The sequence below is a fragment of the Coregonus clupeaformis genome, chromosome 20 (assembly GCF_020615455.1).
Source record: "Coregonus clupeaformis isolate EN_2021a chromosome 20, ASM2061545v1, whole genome shotgun sequence".
Classification (NCBI taxonomy): domain Eukaryota; kingdom Metazoa; phylum Chordata; class Actinopteri; order Salmoniformes; family Salmonidae; genus Coregonus; species Coregonus clupeaformis.
The window spans coordinates 29,851,330-29,874,676 of record NC_059211.1 but is presented as its reverse complement, the minus strand read 5'-3'; the positions used below and the strand labels follow the sequence as shown (position 1 = coordinate 29,874,676).

Here is a 23,347-nt window from a genome sequence, read left to right as displayed (position 1 = left end):
GCTGGACGGCTCATGGCTGGCTGACGGATCTGGCTGCTCATGGCTGGCTGACGGATCTGGCTGCTCATGGCTGGCTGACGGACCTGGCTGCTCATGGCTGGCTGACGGATCTGGCTGCTCATGGCTGGCTGACGGATCTGGCTGATCCTGTCTGGCGGAAGGCTCTGGCTGATCCTGTCTGGCGGAAGGCTCTGGCTGATCCTGTCTGGCGGAAGGCTCTGGCTGATCCTGTCTGGCGGAAGGCTCTGGCTGATCCTGTCTGGCGGAAGGCTCTAGCGGCTCCTGTCTGGCGGAAGGCTCTAGCGGCTCCGGTCTGGCGGACGGCTCTGAAGGCTCATGGCAGACGGGCGGCTTTGCAGGTTCAGTACAGACGGGCGGCTTTAGCGCCGTTGGGCAGACGGGCAGTTCAAGCGCCGTTGGGCAGACGGGCAGTTCAGGCGCCGTTGGGCAGACGGGCAGTCCAGGCGCCGTTGGGCAGACGGGCAGTTCAGGCGCCGTTGGGCAGACGGGCAGTTCAGGCGCCGTTGGGCAGACGGGCAGTTCAGGCGCCGTTGGGCAGACGGGCAGTTCAAGCGCCGTTGGGCAGACGGGCAGTTCAGGCGCCGTTGGGCAGACGGCAGACTCTGGCCGTCTGAGGCGCACCTTAGGCCTGGCGCGTAGTGCCGGAACTGGAGGTACCGGGCTGAGGACACGCATCTCAGGGCTAGTGCGGGGAGAAGGAACAGGGCATGCTGGGCCCTGGGGACGCACCGTAGGCCTGATGCGTGGTGCCGGAACTGGAGGTACCGGGCTGAGGACACGCATCTCAGGGCTAGTGCGGGGAAGCAGGAACAGGCCGGGCCGGGCTGGCGAAGCGCACCATATCCCTGGTGCGTGGAGCAGGAACAGGCCGGGCTGGGCTGGCGGCGCACCGTATCCCTGGTGCGTGGAGCAGGAACAGGCCGGGCCGGGCTGGCGACGCACCCCACAGGCGTAGTGCGTGGAGCAGGAACAGGCCGGTCTGGACTGGCGACGCACACCATATCCCTGGTGCGTGGAGCAGGAACAGGCCGGGCTGGGCTGGCAACGCGCACCGTATCCCTGGTGCGAGTGGCCGGAACAGGCCGGGCCGGGCTGGCGAAGCGCACCGTATCCCTGGTGCGTGGAGCAGGAACCGGCCGGGCTGGGTTGGCGACGCCCACCACAGGCGTAGTGCGTAGAGCAGGAACCGGCCGGGCTGGGCTGGCGACGCACATCGTGGACCTGGTGCGTGGAGTAGGAACAGGCCGGTCCGTACCGGGAACACATACCACTGGCCTTAACTGGGGATCAGGAACGGGCCGGACCGGACTGGTAACACACCTCAGTCTCTCACGCCGTGCCACAACAACTTCCCTCCCTCTACTCGCCAATGGCTCCCGTACACCGATAGCCTTCTCTCCATATCTCCCTGTGGCAGCCTCCTGCTGCCCAGCCGCCCAAGCCATGTGCCCCCCCCAAAAAATTTTTTGGGGTTGCCTCTCGTCCTTCCAACGATGGCCCTGCTGACGCCGTTGCTCCTCTCTCGCCAGGGCCTTGATCCTCCCCCAAGGTCCCTTGCCCCCAAGCATGTCCTCCCAGGACCACGATTTGCCCACCTGGGCCATCGCCAGCCTCTCGATCTCCTTACCCGGCGCCTCCTCCCATGTCCAGCTGTCTTGCTCCTGGACACGCTGCTTGGTCCTTTTACGGTGGGTTTTTCTGTCACGGTCGTCTTCAAATGGAGTAGACCAAAGCGCAGCGTTTGAAGTGAACATGACTTTATTTAATAAAGTGCAACACGAAAAAACAACAAACAACGACGAAACGTGAAGTCCAACAGTACATAGACTAAACAGGAACAAAACCCCACAAACACAAGGTGAAAACACACAGTTTAAATATGGCTCCCAATCAGAGATAACGAGCCGACAGCTGACACTCGTTACCTCCGATTGGGAGTCATATGACAATACAAGCACACCAAACCAAACACACCCAATACACAACAAAGCCAACCCAAAAACCCAACAAAACGAACACACCCTGACTCAAAATACAAGTCCCGGAGCCAGAGTGTGACACAAACACTCCCACACACACAAACAAACACTCCCAAACACACACACAAACACTCCCACACATACAAACATTCCCACACACAAACACTCCCTCACACACAAACAAACACTCCCACACACACAAACACTCCCACACACACACAAAAACACTCCCACACACACAAACAAACACTCCCACACAAACACAAACACTCCCACACACACACACACACACACAAACACTCCCACACACACAAACAGACACTCCCACACACACACAAACACTCCCACACACACAAACAAACACTCCCACACAGACATACAAACACTCCCATACACACAACACACACTCCCACACACACAAACACACTCCCACACACAAACACACACTCCCACACAGACAAACAAACACTCCCACACAGACAAACAAACACTCCCACACAGACAAACAAACACTCCCACACACAAACACTTCCACACACACAAATACTCCAACACAAACAAACACTCCCACACACACACAAACACTCACACAGACACACAAACACTCCCACACACACACACACACTCCCACACACACAAACACTTTCACACACACAAACACTCCCTCACACACAAACACTCCCTCACACACAAACACTCCCTCACACACAAACACTCCCACACACACAGCACATACAGCCCACAATACAGCCCACAATCCCACAAATTAGACAGCCAGGGCTAGCTCATTCTTACAACACAATATGCACTTAAAGCACATACGCCTCCACACACACACACACACACACACACACACACACACACACACACACACACACACACACACATGAAAACCTCTTACCATGTATGTTGGCTGTAGCATTTACTTGACTCAGGATTAGCTCCTAAGAAGAAAGAGACATGGAGTAAATAATGGGCCTTTTCTGTACCTTGACTCATGCAGACACTGAAATGAGAAGAGTATGGACAGTCAGCACTAATCACGTATTCTACAGAATTGTGCATCCCAAATGGAACCCTATTCTCTACATAGTGCACTACTTTTGACAAAAGCCCTATGGACCCTGGTCAAAAGCAGAGCACCATATAGGGAATAGGGTTCCATTTCAGACGCAGTCTATATGTTTCTCTGGGACCACAGGGCCGTACGGGAGTTTGGTTATTGGTTGGTTACTGGGTATTACAGTCTCTTAATTAACCATTGTAACACAGAGTGAGTCTGCTATTGGGATGAATTTGCTGCACTTTATACCAGAATGTGGTGCAATTGTATTTTTCTCTTTCTAATCAGAAGGGAACATGGTGTTCATCTGTTCGCCGTCATACTGTAGATTACATACTGTATTGAATTTGCCAGAAACTATATTTTGTAATAAGAAGGTAATGAGTATAAGGAATAACTGTCTGTGGGAATATTGTGTTGGGAAAAATCAATACAATGCATATTACTTCTGAGGATGAATAGAGAAGAATGTTGCATTATTTCCTGATTGACTAGGCCTATCACTTTGACACTCATTAATTCAACGATGGTTTGTCATCTAAACCACAAGAATAACAAAAGATACAACATTCAGGAATTAAAGATTACATAATCATATTTCTGCCTAGTACTGCCTACTTCCTAAGAGTAGAGTGCTGATCTAAGAACAGCCATCTCCCTGTCTGTATTATTATATTCTATATGATCTACAATACAAAACGGTTCCTAAATCAGCACACTAAATCACTCCTACCCTTTGTGAATATGGGTCCCTTCCTCTCCAACCAACAGAATGACACACACACTTCCCTGCATGACACACACGCTAGAGGTTGTCTTCGAAGAACAGAACAAAATTCTCAGAATTCTGCACTTAACCTTTAATATGAGTACTGCATGTACTTTTTGCAATGACATAAGAGTTCCTTGAAAAGTAGCGTCATTGCACTTATAGTACATTCAGGGCACAAACAACCTCTCTAAAATATACAACCATTAGCATTTCTAAAATATTTTACCCAAATTGTACCTGAAAGTACATTCACTACTGCATGTGAAATTTCAATAGCCCTCTGTCATCCTCAATGCCTGTCATCCTCAATACCTGTCATCCTCAATACTGGTCATCCTCAATACCTGTCAGCCTCAATACCTGTCATCCTCAATACCGGTCATCCTCAATACTGGTCATCCTCAATACCTGTCAGCCTCAATACCTGTCATCCTCAATACCTGTCATCCTCAATACTGGTCATCCTCAATACCTGTCATCCTCAATAACAGCTTGTTTGTTTTCTCCACCCCTCCTCCCACCCCCCAACTTGACCCCTACAGGAAGTGAAGTATTTCCAGTTCCCTGGAGAGCTGCTGATGAGGATGTTGAAGATGCTCATCCTTCCGCTTGTTGTGTCCAGGTAGGCTACAGTCACAGCCTGTTACAACATTATAGAGCCTACCATCTCTAGTAGAGTACGGTCGCTGTCAGCTCTCTATTCTGGTGTGGGTGAAATGGCACCTTTATAGTGCATTACTATGGACCCCGCTGGTCAAAAGTAGTGCGCTACTTGGTCCCTTCACACCGACTACAGTGTTTCCACAGGAAATATTTGTAGCAGTGGGGGGAAAAGGACGCAGGGGGAGGGGGGGTGAAGGGGCGTTCCCTCCCCCATTGCCACAACAAAGGGGTTGAATACTTATTGACTAAAGACACTTCAAATTTTCATTTTAAATTAATTAGTAAACATTTCTTTAACATTATGGGATATTGTTTGTAGGCAAGTGACAAAAAAATCTAAATTTAATTCATTTTTAATTCAGGTATATACAGTGCATTCGGAAAGTATTCAGACCCCTTGACTTTTTCCAAATGTTGTTAAGTTACAGCCGTATTCTAAAATGGATTAACGAAAAACATATCCCTCATCAATCTACACACAATGCCCAATAATGACAAAGCAAAAACTGGTTTTTAGAAATTTTTGCAAATTTAAATATAAAAAGATTACTCAATAAAAACGTATTTACATATGTATTCAGACCCTTTACTATGAGACATCCTGTTTCCATTGATCATCCTTGAGATGTTTCTACAACTTGGAGTCCACCTGTGGTAAATTCAATTGATTGGACATGATTTGGAAAGGCACACACCTGTCTATATAAGGTGACAGTGCATTTCAGAGCAAAAACCAAGCCATGAGGTCGAAGGAATTGTCAGTGGAGCTCCAAGACAGGACTGTGTCGAGGCACAGATCTGGGGAAGGATACCGAAAAACATTCTGCAGCACTGAAGGTCCCCAAGAACCCCAGTGGCCTCCATCATTCTTAAATGGAAGAAGTTTGGAACCACCAAGACTCTTCCTAGAGCTGGCTGCCCGGCCAAACTGAGCAATTGGGGGAGAAGGGCCTTGGTCAGGGAGGTGACCAAGAACCCAATGGTGAGCTCCAGAGTTCCTCTGTGAAGATGGGAGAACCTTCCAGAAGGACAACCATCTCTGCAGCATTCCACCAATCAGGCCTTTGTGGTAGAGTGGCCAGACGGAAGCCACTCCTCAGTAAAAGGCACATGACAGCCCGCTTTGAGTTTGCCAAAAGGTACCTAAAGGACTCTCAGACCATGAGAAACAAGATTCTCTGGTCTGATGAAACCAAGATTGAACTCTTTGGCCTGAATGCCCTTGAGTGGCTCAGCCAGAGCCCGTACTTGAACCCGATCTTACATCTCTGGAGAGACCTGAAAATAGCTGTGCAGCGACACTCCCCATCCAACCTGACAGATGTTGAGAGGATCTGCAGAGAAGAATGGGAGAAACTCCCCAAATACAGGTGTGCCAAACTTGTAGCGTCATACCTAAGACAAGGCTGTAATCGCTGCCAAAGGTGCTTCAAAGTACTGAGTAAAGGGTCTGAATACTTATGTAAATGTAATATTTCAGTTTTTTATTTTTTATTAAATTTGTAAAAATGTCTAAAAACCTGTTTTGCTTCGTCATTATGGGGTATTGTGTGTAGATTGATGGAAAAAACATCTTAATCAATTTTAGAATAAGACTAACGTAACAAAATGTGGAAAAAGTGAATGGGTCTGAATACTTTCCGAATGCCCTGTACATCATTGCCTCCGCCTAGGAGCCTGCCCCTGCCCACCAGCTGGCTACCATTGGGTACTATACCCTGCACCTTAGGGACTGCTGCCCTATGTACAGTACATAGCCATTGAATACTGGTCACATTAATAATGTTTACATACTATTTATCTAATGCTGTACTAAATGTTTATTGTTGTGTGCTTGTTGAGATTTCCTGCATTGATTTATAGGAGGAACATAATCATTTCGCTGCACCCACCGTAACACCTGCTACACTGTGTACACGACCAATACAATTTCATTTGATGTATTATCTATACGTCTCCAGAGATCTATAGAAACTGAATGAAAAGTGGGATGGATCTGCGATAGGTTGGACTGTAAACATCAGAGACATGCACCTTCACTGGTGCTTCTGACAACAGGTGGAAGTGTTATATTATATGCACATCAATAGCAGGAGCAGGTGTAATAAGCTGAGTTTGTGGCAGTAGCACCGATAATAGCAGTAGTACCAGTAGTAGTAGTAACAGCAGCAGTAGTACCAGCAGCAGTAGTACCAGCAGCAGTAGTAGAAGCAGCAGTAGTAGAAGCAGCAGTAGTACCAGCAGCAGTAGTACCAGCAGCAGTAGTACCAGTAGTAGTAGTACCAGCAGCAGTAGTACCAACAGCAGTAGAAGCAGCAGCAGTAGTACCAGCAGCAGTAGTACCAGCAGCAGTAGTACCAGCAGCAGTAGTACCAGCAGCAGTAGTACCAGCAGCAGTAGTACCAGTAGTAGTAGTACCAGCAGCAGTAGTACCAGCAGCAGTAGTAGCAGCAGCAGTAGTAGCAGCAGCAGTAGTACCAGCAGCAGTAGTACCAGCAGCAGTAGTACCAGCAGCAGTAGTAGCAGCAGCAGTAGTACCAGTAGTAGTAGTACCAGTAGTAGTAGTACCAGCAGCAGTAGTACCAACAGCAGTAGCAGCAGCAGCAGTAGTACCAGCAGCAGTAGTAGCAGCAGCAGTACCAGCAGCAGTAGTACCAACAGCAGTAGCAGCAGCAGCAGTAGTACCAACAGCAGTAGCAGCAGCAGCAGTAGTACCAGCAGCAGTAGTAGCAGCAGCAGTACCAGCAGCAGTACCAGCAGCAGTAGTAGTAGTACCAGCAGCAGTAGTAGTAGTACCAGTAGTAGTAGTACCAGCAGCAGTAGTACAAGCAGCAGTAGCAGCAGCAGCAGTAGTACCAGCAGCAGTACCAGCAGCAGTAGTAGCAGCAGTAGTACCAGCAGCAGTAGTACCAGCAGCAGTGGTACCAGCAGCAGTAGTACCAGCAGCAGTACCAGTAGTAGTATTACACTGAAAAGTAGAAACACAACATGCAACAATTTCAAAGATTTTACGGCATTACAGTTCATATAAGGAAATCAGTCAATTGAAATAAATTCATTAGACCCTAATCTATCGATTTCACATGACTGGGAATACAGGTATGCATCTGTTGGTCACAGATACCTTTTTATAAAAAAGGTAGGGGCGTGGATCAGAAAACCAGTCAGTATCTGGTGTGACCACCATTTTCCTCATGCAGCGCGACACATAGCGTTGATCAGGCTGTTGATTGTGGCCTATGGAATGTTGTCCCACTCCTGTTCAATGGCTGTGCGAAATTGCTGAATATTGGCGGGAACTGGAACATACTGTCGTACATGTCGATCCAGAGCATCCCAAACGTGCTCAATGGATGACATGTCTGGTGAGTATGCAGGCCATGGAAGAACATGGACATTCTCAGACTCCAGGAATTGTGTACAGATCCTTGCAACATGGGGCATGCATTATCATGCTGAAACATGAGGTGATGGCTGCGGATGAATGGCACGACAATGGGCCTCAGGATCTTGTCACGGTATCTCTGTGCTTTCAAATTGCCATCGATAAAATGCAATTGTGTTCGCTGTCCTTAGCTTATGCATGCCCATACCATAACCCCACTGCCACCAAGGGGCACTCTGTTCACAACGTTGACATCAGCAAACAGCTCACCCACCCGACCTGCCCGGTACAGTTGAAAACGGGATTCATCCGTGAAGAGCACACTTCCCCAGCGTGCCAGTGGCCATCGAAGGTGAGCATTTGCTCACTGAAGTCGGTTACGATGCCGAACTACAGTCAGGTCAAGAGCCCTTCGAGGACGACGAGCACACAGATTCCCTGTGAAATTATTTGGTTGTGCAAACCCACAGTTTCATCAGCTGTCCGGTCTCAGATGATCCCGAAGGTGAAGAAGCCGGATATGGAGGTCCTGGGCTGGCATGGTTACATATGGTCTGCGGTTGTGAGGCCGGTTGGACGTACTGCCAAATCTCTAAAACATTGGAGGCAGTTTATGGTAGAGAAATTAACATTCAATTCTCTGGCAACAGCTCTGGTGGACATTCCTGCAGTCAGCATGTCAATTGCTAACTCCCTCAAAACCTGAGACATCTGTGGCATTGTGTGACAAAACTGCATATTTTAGAGTGGCCCTTTGTCCCCAGCACAAGGTGCACCTGGGGAATGATCATGCTGTAATCAGCTTCTTGATATGCCACACCTGTCAGGTGGATGGATTATCTTGGCAAAGAAGAAATGCTCAGTTACAGGGATGTAAACATTTGTGCACAACATTTTAGAGAAATAAGCTTTTTGTGCATATTGAACAATTATGGGATCTTTGATTTCAGATCAGAAAACATGGGGCCAACACTTTACATGTTGCGTTTATATTTTTGTTCAGTGTAGTAGCAACAGCAGCAGTAGACATAGCAGTGTTTAGGCCAAATTGCAAATATATCACGTTTATGTACAGTTGAAGTCGGAAGTTTACGTACACCTTGGCCAAATACATTTAAACTCAGTTTTTCACAATTCCTGACATTTAATCCAAGTAAAAATTCCCTGTCTTAGGTCATTTAGGATTACCACTTTATTTTAAGAATGTGAAATGTCAGAATAATACTAGAGAGAATGATTTATTTCAGCTTTTATTTCTTTCATCACATTCCCAGTGGGTCCGAAGTTTACATACACTCAATTAGTATTTGGTAGCATTGCCTTTAAATTGTTTAACTGACGTTTCGGGTAACCTTCCACAAGCTTCCCACAATAAGTTGGGTGAATTTTGGCTAATTCTTCCTGACAGAGCTGGTGTAACTGAGTCAGGTTTGTAGGCCTCCTTGCTTGCACACGATTTTTCAGTTCTGCCCACACATTTTCTATAGGATTGTGGTCAGGGCTTTCTGATGGCCACTCCAATACCTTGACTTTGTTGTCCTTAAGCCATTTTGCCACAACTTTGGAAGTATGCTTGGGGTCATTGTCCATTTGGAAGGACATTTCTCCAAAAAGTATGTCTTCCTTGCAGAGCGGCCTTTCAGGTTATGTCGATATAGGACTCGTTTTACTGTGGATATAGATATGTTTGTACCTGTTTCCTCCAGCATCTTCACAAGGTCCTTTGCTGTTGTTCTGGGATTGATTTGCACTTTTCGCACCAAAGTACGTTCATATCTAGGAGACAGAGCGCGTCTCCTTCCTGATGTCAAGAAAGAGGCACTGAGTTTGAAGGTTGGCCTTGAAATACATCCACAGGTACACCTCCAATTGACTCAAATGATGTCAATTAGTCTATCAGAAGCTTCTAAAGCCATGACATCATTTTCTGGAAATGTCCAAGCTGTTTAAAGGCACAGTCAACTTAGTATATGTAAACTTCAGACCCACTGGAATTGTGATACAGTGAATTATAATTGAAATAATCTGTCTGTAAACAATTGTTGGAAAAATTACTTGTGTCATGCACAAAGTAGATGTCCTAACAGACTTGCCAAAACTATAGTTTGTTAACAAGAACTTTGTGGAATGGTTGAAAAACAAGTGTATTTAAGACATTCACTGATTTGTATTGAGATGACTTACACACTGTGCTTGAACATCTTTTCAGCTGCATTTCATATTGCAGCCTACAAATAGTCACTCTATAGGTCTTCCCAAAACATGGTTAAACAACGTCTAGAAGTGTAAGCGGTGCACAGAGAATTCGAATGACTTTGTCAGTGAGCCAAAGAGACCAACTGAGCCAAAAATGAAGTCCCTTTTTTGGACCGTTGTAAGGGGGGGACTAACGGCTCATGGTGCATTTGGCTTCCTGACATCAATACTTCGATCTCTGTTCAGTGTGCGTGGTGAAATTTTATCCAATCTCCTAAAAACTCCCTTGTCTGAGAGTACCCATACACATTATAGCTGTCAGACTTTGTGGTAACTGCTAAGTATTATGAAATGTGAAACAAACTATGGATGGGATAAGCATTTAGAGATCCAACTCAAAACCAGACATGCACATGTCAAAAACCAAAGCTCTTTCAATCCCAATACCACAGACACAGGTAGGGGGCAGACAGTGTTTACAGTTCTTTACCATCTTAATTTAAGTATTAAAAAAGGGGTTTGCAGGATAAAAGCAACACAGAACAAAACACAAGGACAGGCCCAAGCACAACACATACAAGCACAAGTCCATAGTTGATTGGCGTGGAGCATTCGTCGCTGGCATCCCAGGGTTCCGATGCGGTAGTCGCGGCCTCTGCAGTCTCGTCGTAGCAGGCCACGTCTGGAGAGGGTGGAGAAAGCTTCATCAGTAACGTCATCATACTGGAAACCATTGGTACGCACTCACACGTCATTCGGTTCTTCATCCCGAGCAGAGCTGTTCCGTTCAGCTTTTCCCAAGCAGGGTCACACTCATCCAGTCCCCTCTCCCCCGACGGGAGTGGTGTGGCTGAGCACAGCCTGTGGCAACTGTCTTCTCCCGTTGCTAGCTTAAAGCCTTGAACAGCGTCTGAGAGCTGCCTTTGTGCAGGGCAGCTCGTTAACCCCAATAGTCCTCAGGTGTGGGGGGCGTTGCTCGGGTCCCTAATTAACACACTCGTTCCCTCATTCACACAACGAGACGAGCACTCGAAAGGGTCAATAAGAAGTAAACCACAACACAGCACACCAGAGGAATAAATAAATATTAAAGCACTTTTAAGTAAATCAATTCAAAATAAAGCACACACAAAGGAAAAGGAAAAAGGACTAAATAGAACCATAGGAACACGTGACACACACACGCATACACACACTCACACAATGGTGCTCGTATAAAGTGCTCTTTCAGGCTGTTATTTAGCAGTCTGTAGTGTCTGTAGTGTCTCTTTAGTGTTTCATCAACCATTTGAGCTAGTCATTAACACTATCACTAGCCTGAGAGAGAGGTGTGGAGACAATTGACAGAGCTGGAGATAGATGGACACTTAACCAGAATAATCAGGAATCAGCAACTTGTTGTAGTGAGCGTTCTTTGTCTGATCACGTTGATTTAATACCAGAGTCCATAATTAGGAGGATGAGAAGGATAAAACTGTGTCTGCCTCCCAAATGGCACCCTATTCCCCATAGGGCACTAGTCAAAAGTAGTACTCTATATAGGGAATAGGGTGAATCACATTGTACATTAGTCTAAGATCCACTATAGATTTTGTTGAGTAGATAAGAAAGAGGTAAAGATGTTCCAGCCTATCAATAGAAAGAAATGCCATTGAGTGGAAGCTTGCTTTTCCCATTGGATATTCAAGACTCCATTACTCTCCAGTCTCCACTGACATGATTTGAAATGGGAAAACAAGAAAGTCTGGGTTGACCTCACCCTTGTCCACCTTGGCAATCCCCTCATATATATGTAAATAGGGAACATGGTGTCTTGTTGTCACACCACCATGTCATACAGATGTAAGATCTTAATTTCATCACCCTTTTTTTACATTTCCACTATGAAATTTGAGACTTGATTTTCCCTTACGAAACATTTATCAACCCCTACAAAAATGTCCATTAATTATAATCCACCTAATAATTGACATTTCCCGTTGCTGCAGGATTATTGTCTTGCTGTAACAAACTGGCTCAAATTAACATCCTACATCTGTATATTGATCTAATTTATTCATCATATAGGAAACGCATTTTCCCATCCTTCTCTGTAATCAAATGTTGTTGTTGTGACCGCTTCAAATGATTTGACAGGTAACAATGAATATTAATTATAATGTTATTAAGATACAGCAATAGCATTAATAATAGCTATAATTTAGTTTTTATTTATTAACGACATAAATAGCAAAGCAACTTAAGCACATGTTATCATTAAAATCAAATTCTTTAAAGGGGCAATCTGCAGTTCCTACCTTCATGTTTTGGCTTTTAAATTAATGATATGTACCCATTGATTCTTGAAGAATATATCTTACAAATGCCTCATGAGCTTAGTTCAACTGTCATACCCCATCAGAACCCAAAATATAAGCTTGTTTTATCCCAATGTTTGTAAACAAAGCAAATATAAACAAACACTATATAGCCTCAAAACATGGTTAAAACTATACGTTTGATATCATGGATTTCTCCAGGCCCATCTCTCAGGTTTTTACCGAAACAGGGGCGGGGATTTCTCTTTGTTATTGTTTCTACTGCTGATTGCCGCTTCAAGACAATACATTACATATCTCATAAGGCCTTATTTTGAGAGTTTAACCCTAATAGAGTGGCCCGAAACTCATGGCTTACAGGCCACATCAGGCCTGCAAGTCACATGTTATCATTGGTGCATTTAATCACCATTTTATTTCAGCTGACTATATCTTTGAAATAACTACTATGACTACTTTTTATGAGATTGGGCTTAATGCTGGTAGGGTAAATTTGCAGAATGATTTGGAAAATGGTAGTTGCAACAAAAATAAATCTGCAATTTACTGAAAAATAAGTCCTTGATGCCCTGCTAGCTGTAGACATGAAGAAGTCCACGGGGCCGACAAACTGGAGCCGGGTCGGCTTAAGTGTGCCGCACCCCTCATCGCTGGCTCAATAACCCACATAGAAAATGTAACATTGATATCGAGAAATATTCAAAAAGCATGGAAGGCTGCTTACGTGCTGCCGGTCCATCAGGGTGGGGACACTAGTGTTCTTCATCATTATCCTCCCATTTCTAGGCTTTTTTGTCCAGCTAAGATTCTTAAATCTTTGGTAAATGTACAACTTTGTTCCTTTTTATCTGAGAATTGTATTCAGAATGTACATCAATCAGGGTTTAGACCAGGGTGCAGTACTATTACTGCAACACATTAGTTGTAAATTATATTGTCAATGCTTTAGATGCCAAAATGAATTATGCTGCCTTGTTTGTTGACTTCTCAAAGGCTTTTGATACAGTTGATCATTCTATTTTATTGAGTAGGTTGTCCTCAATAGGCCTGGGCACTGACGTCTGTATGTGGTTTCAGAACTATCTCAGGAATAGAACTCAGGCTGTTGTGACAGAGGGGGTCAAATCTGAATTCCTTGAAGTGCATATAGGGGTACCCCCTGGTTCGATTCTGGGGCCACTGTTCTTTATGCTGTAAATAACAACGGAAATACTGTGAAAAATTATAAAACTTTTTTTTACTAATGATACGGTATTGTACTCTTTTGCAACATCTGTGAACCTTTTCACATTCGCAGTCTGATTTCCAAGCGCTACAGAAGTCACTCTTGGATCTTAAGTTAGTACTTAAAGCAAACCAAACAAAATACATGCTATTTTCTAGGTCCATTAACTTAAACTTAAGTGACCTTCAAATTACTATCCTGAACGGAACACAAATTGAACGAGTTCCCTCTTATAAATATTTTGGTATCTGGCTAGATGATGTTACTGAGCTGATGAAGAAATTGAAGATCAAAATGGGATTCTTTTATTACTGATTTTACATGCTATCAGATTGCCGGTGGGGGGACCTTTACAAATATATTTATAAATGTATTGTATGAATGCTATGAATTGAAATAATAAAAACTTGATGTAAACAAAATATTTTTAAAATGTGATTATTTAACAGAAATAATAATCAAGGCTTTTGATAATAGAAAGGAAGTTGTCCCGGCCACTTTTATGTCTGTTTTAGATTACGGGGATACAATGCATTCAGAAAGTATTCAGACCCCTTCCCTTTTTCCACATTTTGTTATGTTACAGCCTTATTCTAAAATGTATTAAATAAACATTTTTCCTCATCAATCTACACACAATACCCCATAATGGCAAAGCAAAAACATGTTTTTTGATTTTTTTGCAAATCTATTAAAGATAAAAAACAGAAATACCTTATTTACATAAGTATTCAGACCCTTTGCTATGAGAATCAAAATTGAGCTCAGGTGCATCCTGTTTCCATTGATCATCCTTGAGATATTTCTACAACTTGATTGGAGTCCACCTGCGGTAGCAGAGAGAACAGTATATGACTAGGGTGGCTGGAGTCTTTGACAATTTTGAGGGCCTTTCTCTGACACTGGCTGGTATAGAGGTCCTGGATGGCAGGAAGCTTGGCCCCAGTGATGTACTGGGCCGTACGCACTACCCTCTGTAGTGCCTTGCGGTCGGAGGCCGAGCAGTTGGCATACCAGGCAGTGATGCAACCAGTCAGGATGCTCTCGTTGGTGCAGCTGTAGAACCTTTTGAGGATCTGAGGACCCATGCCAAATCTTTTCAGTCTCCTTAGGGGGAATAGGTTTTGTCGTGCCCTCTTCACGACTGTCTTAGTGTGCTTGGACCATGTTAGTTTGTTGGTGATGTGGACACCAAGGAACTTGAAGCTCTCAACCTGCTCCACTACAACCCCGTCGATGAGAATGGGGGCATGCTCGGTCCTCTTCTTTTTCCTGTAGTCCACAATCATCTCCTTTGTCTTGATCACTTTGAGGGAGAGGTTGATGTCCTGGCCCCACACGGCCAGGTCTCTGACTTCCTCCCTATCGGCTGTCTCGTCGTTGTTGGTGATCATGCCTACCACTGTTGTGTCATTGGCAAACTTAATGATGGTGTTGGAGTCGTGCCTGGCCATGCAGTCATGAGTGAACAGGGAGTACAGGAGGGGACTGAGCACAAAACCCTGAGGGGCCCCCGTGTTGAGGATCAGCGTGGCGGATGTGTTGTTACCTACTCTTACCACCTGGGGGGCGGCCCGTCAGGAAGTCCAGGATCCAGTTGCAGAGGGAGATGTTTAGTCCCAGGGTCCTTAGCTTAGTGATGAACTTTGAGGGCACTATGGTGTTGAACACTGAGCTGTAGTCAATGAATAGCATTCTCACATAGGTGTTCCTTTTGTCCAGATATGAAAGGGCAGTGTGGAGTGCAATAGAGATTGCATCATCTGTGGATATGTTGGGGCGGTATGCAAATTGGAGTGCGTCTAGGGTTTCTGGGATAATGGTGTTGATGTGAGCCATGACCAGCCTTTCAAAGCACTTCATGGCTACAGACATGAGTGCTACGTGTCGGTAGTCATTTAGGCAGGTTACATTAGTGTTCTTGAGCACAGGGACTATGGTGGTCTGCTTGAAACATGTTGGTATTACAGACTCAGACAGGGAGAGGTTGAAAATGTCAGTGAAGACACTTGCCAGTTGGTCAGCGCATGCTCGGAGTACACGTCCTGGTAATCCGTCTGGCCCTGCGGCCTTGTGAATGTTGACCTGTTTAAAGGTCTTACTCACATCGACTACGGAGAGCGTGATCACACAGTCATCCGGAACAGCTGATGCTCTCATGCATGTTTCAGTGTTACTTGCCTCGAAGTGAGCATAGAAGTAATTTAGCTCATCTGGTAGGCTCGTGTCACTGGGCAGCTCGCGGCTGTGCTTCCCTTTGTAGTCTGTAATAGTTTGCAAGCCCTGCAACATCCGACGAGTGTCGGAGCCGGTGTAGTACGATTCGATCTTAGTCCTGTATTGACGCTTTGTCTGTTTGAAGGTTAGTTGCAGGGCATAGCAGGATGTCTTATAAGCTTCCGGGTTAGAGTCCCGCTCCTTGAAAGTGGCAGATCTACCCTTTAGCTCAGTGCGGATGTTGCCTGTAATCCATGGCTTCTGGTTGGGGTATGTACGTACAGTCACTGTGGGGACAACGTCATCGATGCACTTATTGATGAAGCCAGTGATTGATGTGGTGTACACCTCAATGCCATCGGAAGTATCCCGGAACATATTCCAGTCCGTGCTAGCAAAACAGTCCTGTAGCTTAGCATCTGCTTCATCTGACCACTTTTTTATTGACAGAGTCACTGGTGCTTCCTGCTTTAGTTTTTGCTTGTAAGCAGGAGGATCAGGAGGATATAATTTTGATCAGATTTGCCAAATGGAGGACTAGGGAGAGCTTTGTAAGCGTCTCTGTATGTGACTAAAGGTGGTCTAGAGTTTTTTCCCCCTCTGGTTGCACATGTAACATGCTGGTAGAAATGAGGTAAAACTGATTTAATTTTCCCTGCATTAAAGTCCCCGGCCACTAGGAGCACTGCCTCTGGATGAGAGTTTTCCTGTTTGCTTATGGCGGTATACAGTTAATTGAGTGCGGACTTAGTGCCAGCATCAGTTTGTGGTGGTAAATAGACAGCTACGAAGAATATAGATGAAAACTCTTTTGGTAGATAGTGTGGTCTACAGCTTATCATAAGATACCCGCCAGCTGTATGTTATTCATGTCGTCGTTCAGCCACGACTCGGTGAAACATAAGATATTACAGTTTTTAATGTCCCGTTGGTAGGATGTACGTGCTTGTAGTTCGTCCACTTTATTATCAAGCGATTGTACGTTGGCCAATAGCACCGATGGCAAAGGCAGAACTGCCAATCGTCGCAGGCTCCTTGCCAGCCACCCCGATCTCCTTCCGCGATATCTCTGTCTCTTTCTACTGCGAATGACGGGATGAGGGCCCTGTCGGGTGTCTGGAGCAAATCCCTCTCGTCCGACTGATTAAATCAAAATTATTTGTCCAGTTCAAGGTGAGTAATCGCTGTTCTGATGTCCAGAAGCTCTTTTCGGTCATAAGAGACGGTAGCAGCAACATTATGTACAAAATAAGTTACAAACAATGCGAAAAAACTAACAAAATAGCACGGTCGGTCAAGAGTCCATAAATTGACAGTGCATGTCAGACCAAAAACCAAGCCGTGAGGTTGGAGGAATTGGTCGAAGGAATTGTCCGTAGAGCTCCGAGACAGGGCACAGATCTGGGGAAGGGTACCAAAACATTTCTGTAGCATTGAAGGTCCCCAAGAGCATAGTGGCCTCCATCATTCTTAAATGAAAGAAGTTTGGAACCACCAAGACTCTTCCTAGAGCTGGCCACCCGGCCAAACTGAGCAATCAGGGAAGAAGGGCCTTGATCAGGGAGGTGACCAAGAACCCGATGGTCACTCCGACATAGCGCCAGAGTTCCTCTGTGGAGATGGGAGACCTTCCAGAAGGACAACCATCTCTGCAGCACTCCACCAGTCAGGCCTTTATGGTAGAGTGGCCAGACGGAAGCCACTCCTCAGTAAAAGGCACATGACAGCCCGCTTGGAGTTTACCAAAAGGCACCTAAAGGACTCTCAGACCATGAGAAACAAGATTGAACTCTTTGGCCTGAATGCCAAGCGTCACATCTGGAGGAAACCTGGCGCCATCCCTACGGTTGAGCATGGTGGTGGCAGCATCATGCCACCAGCCTCAGAAATTGCAGCCCAAATAAATGCTTCATTAAGTTCAAGTAAGAGACACATCTCAACATCAACTGTTCAGAGGGGACTGTGTGAATCAGGCCTTCATGGTCAAATTGCTGCAAAGAAACCACTACTAAAGGACACCAATAGGAAGAACAGACTTGCTTGAGCCAAGAAACACGAGCAATGGACATTGGACCGGTGGAAATTTGTCCATTGGTTTGGAGTCCAAATTGGAGATTTTTGGTTCCAACCGCCGTGTCTTTGTGAGACGCGGTGTGGGTGAACGGATGATCTCCGCATGTGTATTTCCCACCGTAAAGCATGGAGGAGGAGGTGTTATGGTGTGGGGTTGCTTTGCTGGTGACCCTGTCTGTCATTTATTTAGAATTCAAGGCACACTTAACCAGCATGGCTACCACAGCATTCTGCAGCGATACGCCATCCCATCTGGTTTGGGCTTAGTGGGACTATCATTAGTTTTTTAACAGGACAATGACCCAACCCACCTCCAGGCTGTGTAAGGGCTATTTTACCAAGAAGGAGAGTGATGGAGTGCTGCATCAGATGACTTGGCCTCTACAATCCCCCAACCTTTTTTTTTTACCTCAACCCAATTGAGATGGTTTGGGATGAGTCGGACTGCAGAGTGAAGGAAAAGCAGCCAACAAGTGCTCAGCATATGTGGGAACTCCTTCAAGACTGTTGGAAAAGCATTCCAGGTGATGCTGGTTGAATGCCAAGAGTGTGCAATGCTGTCATCAAGGCAAATATAAAATATACTTTGATTTGTTTAACACTTTTTTGTTTACTACATGATTCCATATTTGTTATTTCATAGTTTTGATGTTTTCACTATTATTCTACAATGTATAAAATAGTAAAAATAAAGAAAAACCCTTGAATGAGTAGGTGTGTCCAAACCTTTGACTGGTACTGTAGTTGAAGTGGTCGAACTGATATCATTAAAACATACCATTATTTTATTATGTTGACATAAAATACTCTCTTGCCTACAAATAATCTTAACTTTTTGTAAACTACCCACTGGCCAAAAACTAGTTGAATCAACGTTGTTTCCACGTAATTTCAATAAATAATTATATGCGATGACGTTGCATCAACATGGAAAACTGATTGGATTTGAAAAAAGTAATCAACATAAGGGAATTTAGTCTTTTTTTCATTCAATTTTTAACCTAAGTCCAATGACATGGTGATATTTTTTGTTGATTTCAAGTTGAATTCACGTTGAAATGACATCTGTGCCCATTGGGTAAGTAATGCAAACTTTGCACTGAGCCGGCCAACAGATAAACTTTTTGAAAACATCACAAACAGAGAGAGAGAGAGAATACAAATATCACAATGAAATACCATTAAAATATGTGGCATTAGCATTATTCATAAGCACCTGAACATGCATTCATTGATTTGATGAACACTAGATTTCCAGAGGAGTTTTGTTTACCATAGTCACTGTTTGCTTCCAATTAGACTGGCACATTCAACAGATTTTTGTAGTTAATGACTAACACAACAACACTTTGTCATCCATTTTCCTGTCAAAAGCCCACAAGGACACAAAAATGGGACAGAGGCCCCAGTTGCTTTGGTGTGAATAGAATGTCCATGATTCATACTGTATCTTTCAGCTCCACCCAAAGATGTGTGTGTGTGAGAGAGAGAGAGAGAGAGAGAGAGAGAGAGAGAGAGAGAGAGAGAGAGAGAGAGAGAGAGAGAGAGAGAGAGAGAGAGAGAGAGAGAGAGAGAGAGAGAGAGAGAGAGGTGGATAGAAGCAGGGTAAGAGACAGGGAGGTGGATGGAGGCAGAGTGAGAGAGAGAGACATGGATAGAGACTGTGTGTGTGTGTGTGTGTGTGTGTGTGTGTGTGTGTGTGTGTGTGTGTGTGTGTGTGTGTGTGTGTGTATGAGTGACTGCCTGGCCAAACAGACAGACGGTGTATCTGGGACCTCTCCCAAGCCCTCTCAGCTCAAACACTAAAACAAACATGAAGGTGTTCACTCTCTCTGCAGCTCCCATTTAGTTGGATGGAATGTTCAGAGATGATGGCACTCACATAAAGCACACATACAAAGGCAAACAACAGCAAACACAGCGGCTAAAGGAGGTCCATTTGAAAAGCCTACATCTTCCATGCTAGGATTCTGCTAGTGACAAATGTGAGGTGCAACTAACAGGGACATGTTATGAAAGTGAATGGTTTGGGCTTAGTGGGACTATCATTTGTTTTTCAACAGTGTGGCAATAATAAATAGTCCGGGTGGCCATTTGATTAATTGTTCAGCAGTCTTCCATTTTAGAATAAGGCTGTAAGGTAACAAAATGTGGAAAAAGTCAAGGGGTCTGTGAGGAAGCAGCAGCTTCCACACTTAAACCACTAGATGCTGTTGTCCATTGTGCCCTTAATTTTAGAACTCACCATTCATTGTGTATTGTATCAAAAGGTGGGTTGGGCCTCTGTCTGTAAGAAGAGAACAGCATTCCCTTTTGTTTATTTACATAGCGCTCCTGCAGAAACTTCTGATGTATCTGACAACACTCGTCAAGGTCAAAACAATAGCATACAGTAACAGTACAAGAGCACAAGATTGGATAGTGCTAGAGGTTCCAAGGGTGGCTTCTGATTTTGGGAGAGCTGCTTTTGGTTTTTATGCTCCACAGATGTGGAATGTGTTGCAGGGGAGGCTCAGGCTTGAATGTGTTGCAGGGGAGGCTCAGGCTTGAATGTGTTGCAGGGGAGGCTCAGGCTTGAATGTGTTGCAGGGGAGGCTCAGGCTTGAATGTGTTACAGGGGAGGCTTGAATGTGTTGCAGGGGAGGCTCAGGCTTGAATGTGTTGCAGGGGAGGCTCAGGCTTGAATGTGTTGCAGGGGAGGCTCAGGCTTGAATGTGTTGCAGGGGAGGCTCAGGCTTGAATGTGTTACAGGGGAGGCTCAGACTTGAATGTGTTGCAGGGGAGGCTCAGGCTTGAATGCCTGTTGAATGCCTTTAGGGAATTTAAAACATTAGTGGGGAATTCTCTAAGTGAAGATTGTGGGGGATTTTGTTTTTTTATGATCATGTTTTGTAATTTAGTATTTTATTTTGTTTTGTATTGGCATTTCACGGTAAGGTCTACACCTGTTGTATTCGGCACATGTGACAAATACAATTTGATTTGATGTGTGTTTGTACTGTGCAGGGCTCATTTGAAAAATATACTTGGTCTCAATATGACATCTTGTTAAAATAAAGGTTAACAAAATAAATAAAACATTAAGCTGGATTGCAAAGTGATCTGTAATTCCTATTGGAATCCAGCCAGAGTAGGGATATCCAACAATCAGAATGTTTATTCACCCACAACCTGCATTCAGAATGACTACCAGGGTTAGGAAGACTGAGATATGAAACTACCTAAACCATTTAAACTGGAACAACCATTACAGTAACGGATGCAATAAGTCTACACATTTTGATTAGTTTAGAATTTTTTTATTTATTTAGCATCAGATTGATTAATTAATCAATCAATGTACATGCAAAAACACAGCTATTGAAACAAACAATTCTAAAAATCATAGTGTGTGTGATCGAGAAATAGCGTGAGCCAATTCTCTACAAACTATATCAATGAAGGCTGGTGGGAGGAGCTATAAGAGGACGGGCTCATTGTAATGGCTGGAATTGAGTCAGTGGAACAGAGTCAAACATGTGGTTTCTATGTGTTTGATCTGTTTGATACCTATAGTCCTCCTATAGCTCCACCCACCAGCCTCCACTGATCCCTATGTACTCTTCATACTTGTATTGTTTTCCAGGATTTAAGCTGAAACAGTTGAGCTCTGGTTATTGGGTTATTGTCCTATCATTTCTGTCCACTATCAGGACGAAAGAAACAGGATTATTGTGTTTCCTTTGCAGACTGAATGGCTGACTGACTGGCTGACTGATTCAGTCCACTTCTCTGAAGCTTCTCTAGTGTTTGATTTAATCATAGAATGGAAAAATTACAGTGTGGGCTTAGTCACTCTGTATCCCGGCTCATCTGATTTCTTAAAATCGAATCCAAAATACTCTTCTTTCTCCTGGCAAATGTCAAAGCAATATTGTACTTCCCACATCTAAACCAATTGGCAACGCACACATACAATTTTGTTCTGCAAAGTGTTGTTTTTTGGTTTATGTTTTTTTGGACCATTTTGTGGTTTTGGTATTGGTCACATCATACAGTACAATAGCTTATTGTACTGTATCTTGGCTTAAACCCACCACCTCATGGAGAGAACATAGAAATATATTTTTCCTGTATGTATTTGTGTGTGTGTGAGTGTGAGTGCGTGAGTGCGCGTGCACTTCCTCCATATTTAGTAAATAACAAGGTCAACAGTAGAGTGCTCTTCCATCACAGAAATAAGATATTTTGACGAGCGAGAACAAAGCAGCAACAATGACCTCATAATGCTATTCCTTGAGGAGCAGCCTTGGATAGATACAACTATGCTGAGGTGAGCCAGGTCATTTTAAATATCATCGTACACATGTAACTACAGGCAATCTTCATACCATAGATGTGTACAGTGCCTTCAGAAAGTATTCACACCACTTGACTTTTTCCACATTTTGTTGTGTTACAGCCTGAATTTAAAATGGATTAAGTTTAGATTTTTTTGTCACTGGCCTACACACAATACCCCATAATGTCAAAGTGGAATTTGCATGGACTCACTTTGTGTGCAATAATAGGGTTTAACATGATTTTGGAATGACTACTGTACCTCATCTCTGTAACCCACACATACAATTTACCTGTAAGGTCTCTCAGTTGAGCAGTGAATTTCAAACACAGATTCAACCATAAAGACCAGGGAGGTTTTCCAATGCCTCGCAAAGAAGGGCACCTATTGTTTAAAAAAACAACATTGAATATCCTTTTGAGCATGGTGAAGGTATTAATTACACCTTGGATGGTGTATCAATACACCCAGTCACTACAAAGATACAGGCGTCCTTCCTAACTCAGTTGCCGGAGAGGAAGGAGACCACTCAGGGATTTCACCATGAGGCCAATGGTGACTTTAAAACAGTTACAGAGTTTAATGGCTGTGAAAGGAGAAAACTGAGGATAGATCAACAACATTGTAGTTACTCCACAATACTAACCTAAATGACAAAATGAAAAGAAGGAAGCCTGTACAGAATAAAAATATTCCAAAACATGCATCCTGTTTGCAACAAGGCACTAAAGTAATACTGCAAAAAATGTGGCAAAGCAATTAACTTTTTGTCCTGAATACCAAGTGTTACAGTATGTTTGAGGAAAATACAATACAACACATTACTGAGTACCACTCTCAATATTTTGTGGCTGCATCATGTTATGGGTATGCTTGTAATTGTTAAGGACTTGGGAGTTTTTCAGGATACAAAAAGAAACGGAATGGAGCTAAGCACAGGCAAAATCTTAGAGTAAAAAACCTGGTTCAGTCTGTTTTCCACCAGACACTTGAAGATGAATTCACCTTTCAGCAGAACAATAACCTAAAACACAAGGCCAGGTTGCTTACCAAGAAGACAGTGAATATTCCCGAGTGGCCGAGTTACAGTTTTGACTTAAATCTCCTTGAAAAT

General features: G+C 44.2%; 1 protein-coding gene across 1 annotated transcript in view; it reads left to right on the top strand.

The window, feature by feature from the left end:
* slc1a7b (solute carrier family 1 member 7b) overlaps positions 1–23,347 on the top strand; it is a 97,209-nt gene that overhangs the window by 36,017 nt on the left and 37,845 nt on the right. The window contains exon 2 of the mRNA XM_041840148.2: positions 4,378–4,457. Within this exon, the coding sequence (XP_041696082.1) occupies positions 4,378–4,457 (80 nt within the window). The remainder of the gene's footprint in view (positions 1–4,377; positions 4,458–23,347) is intronic.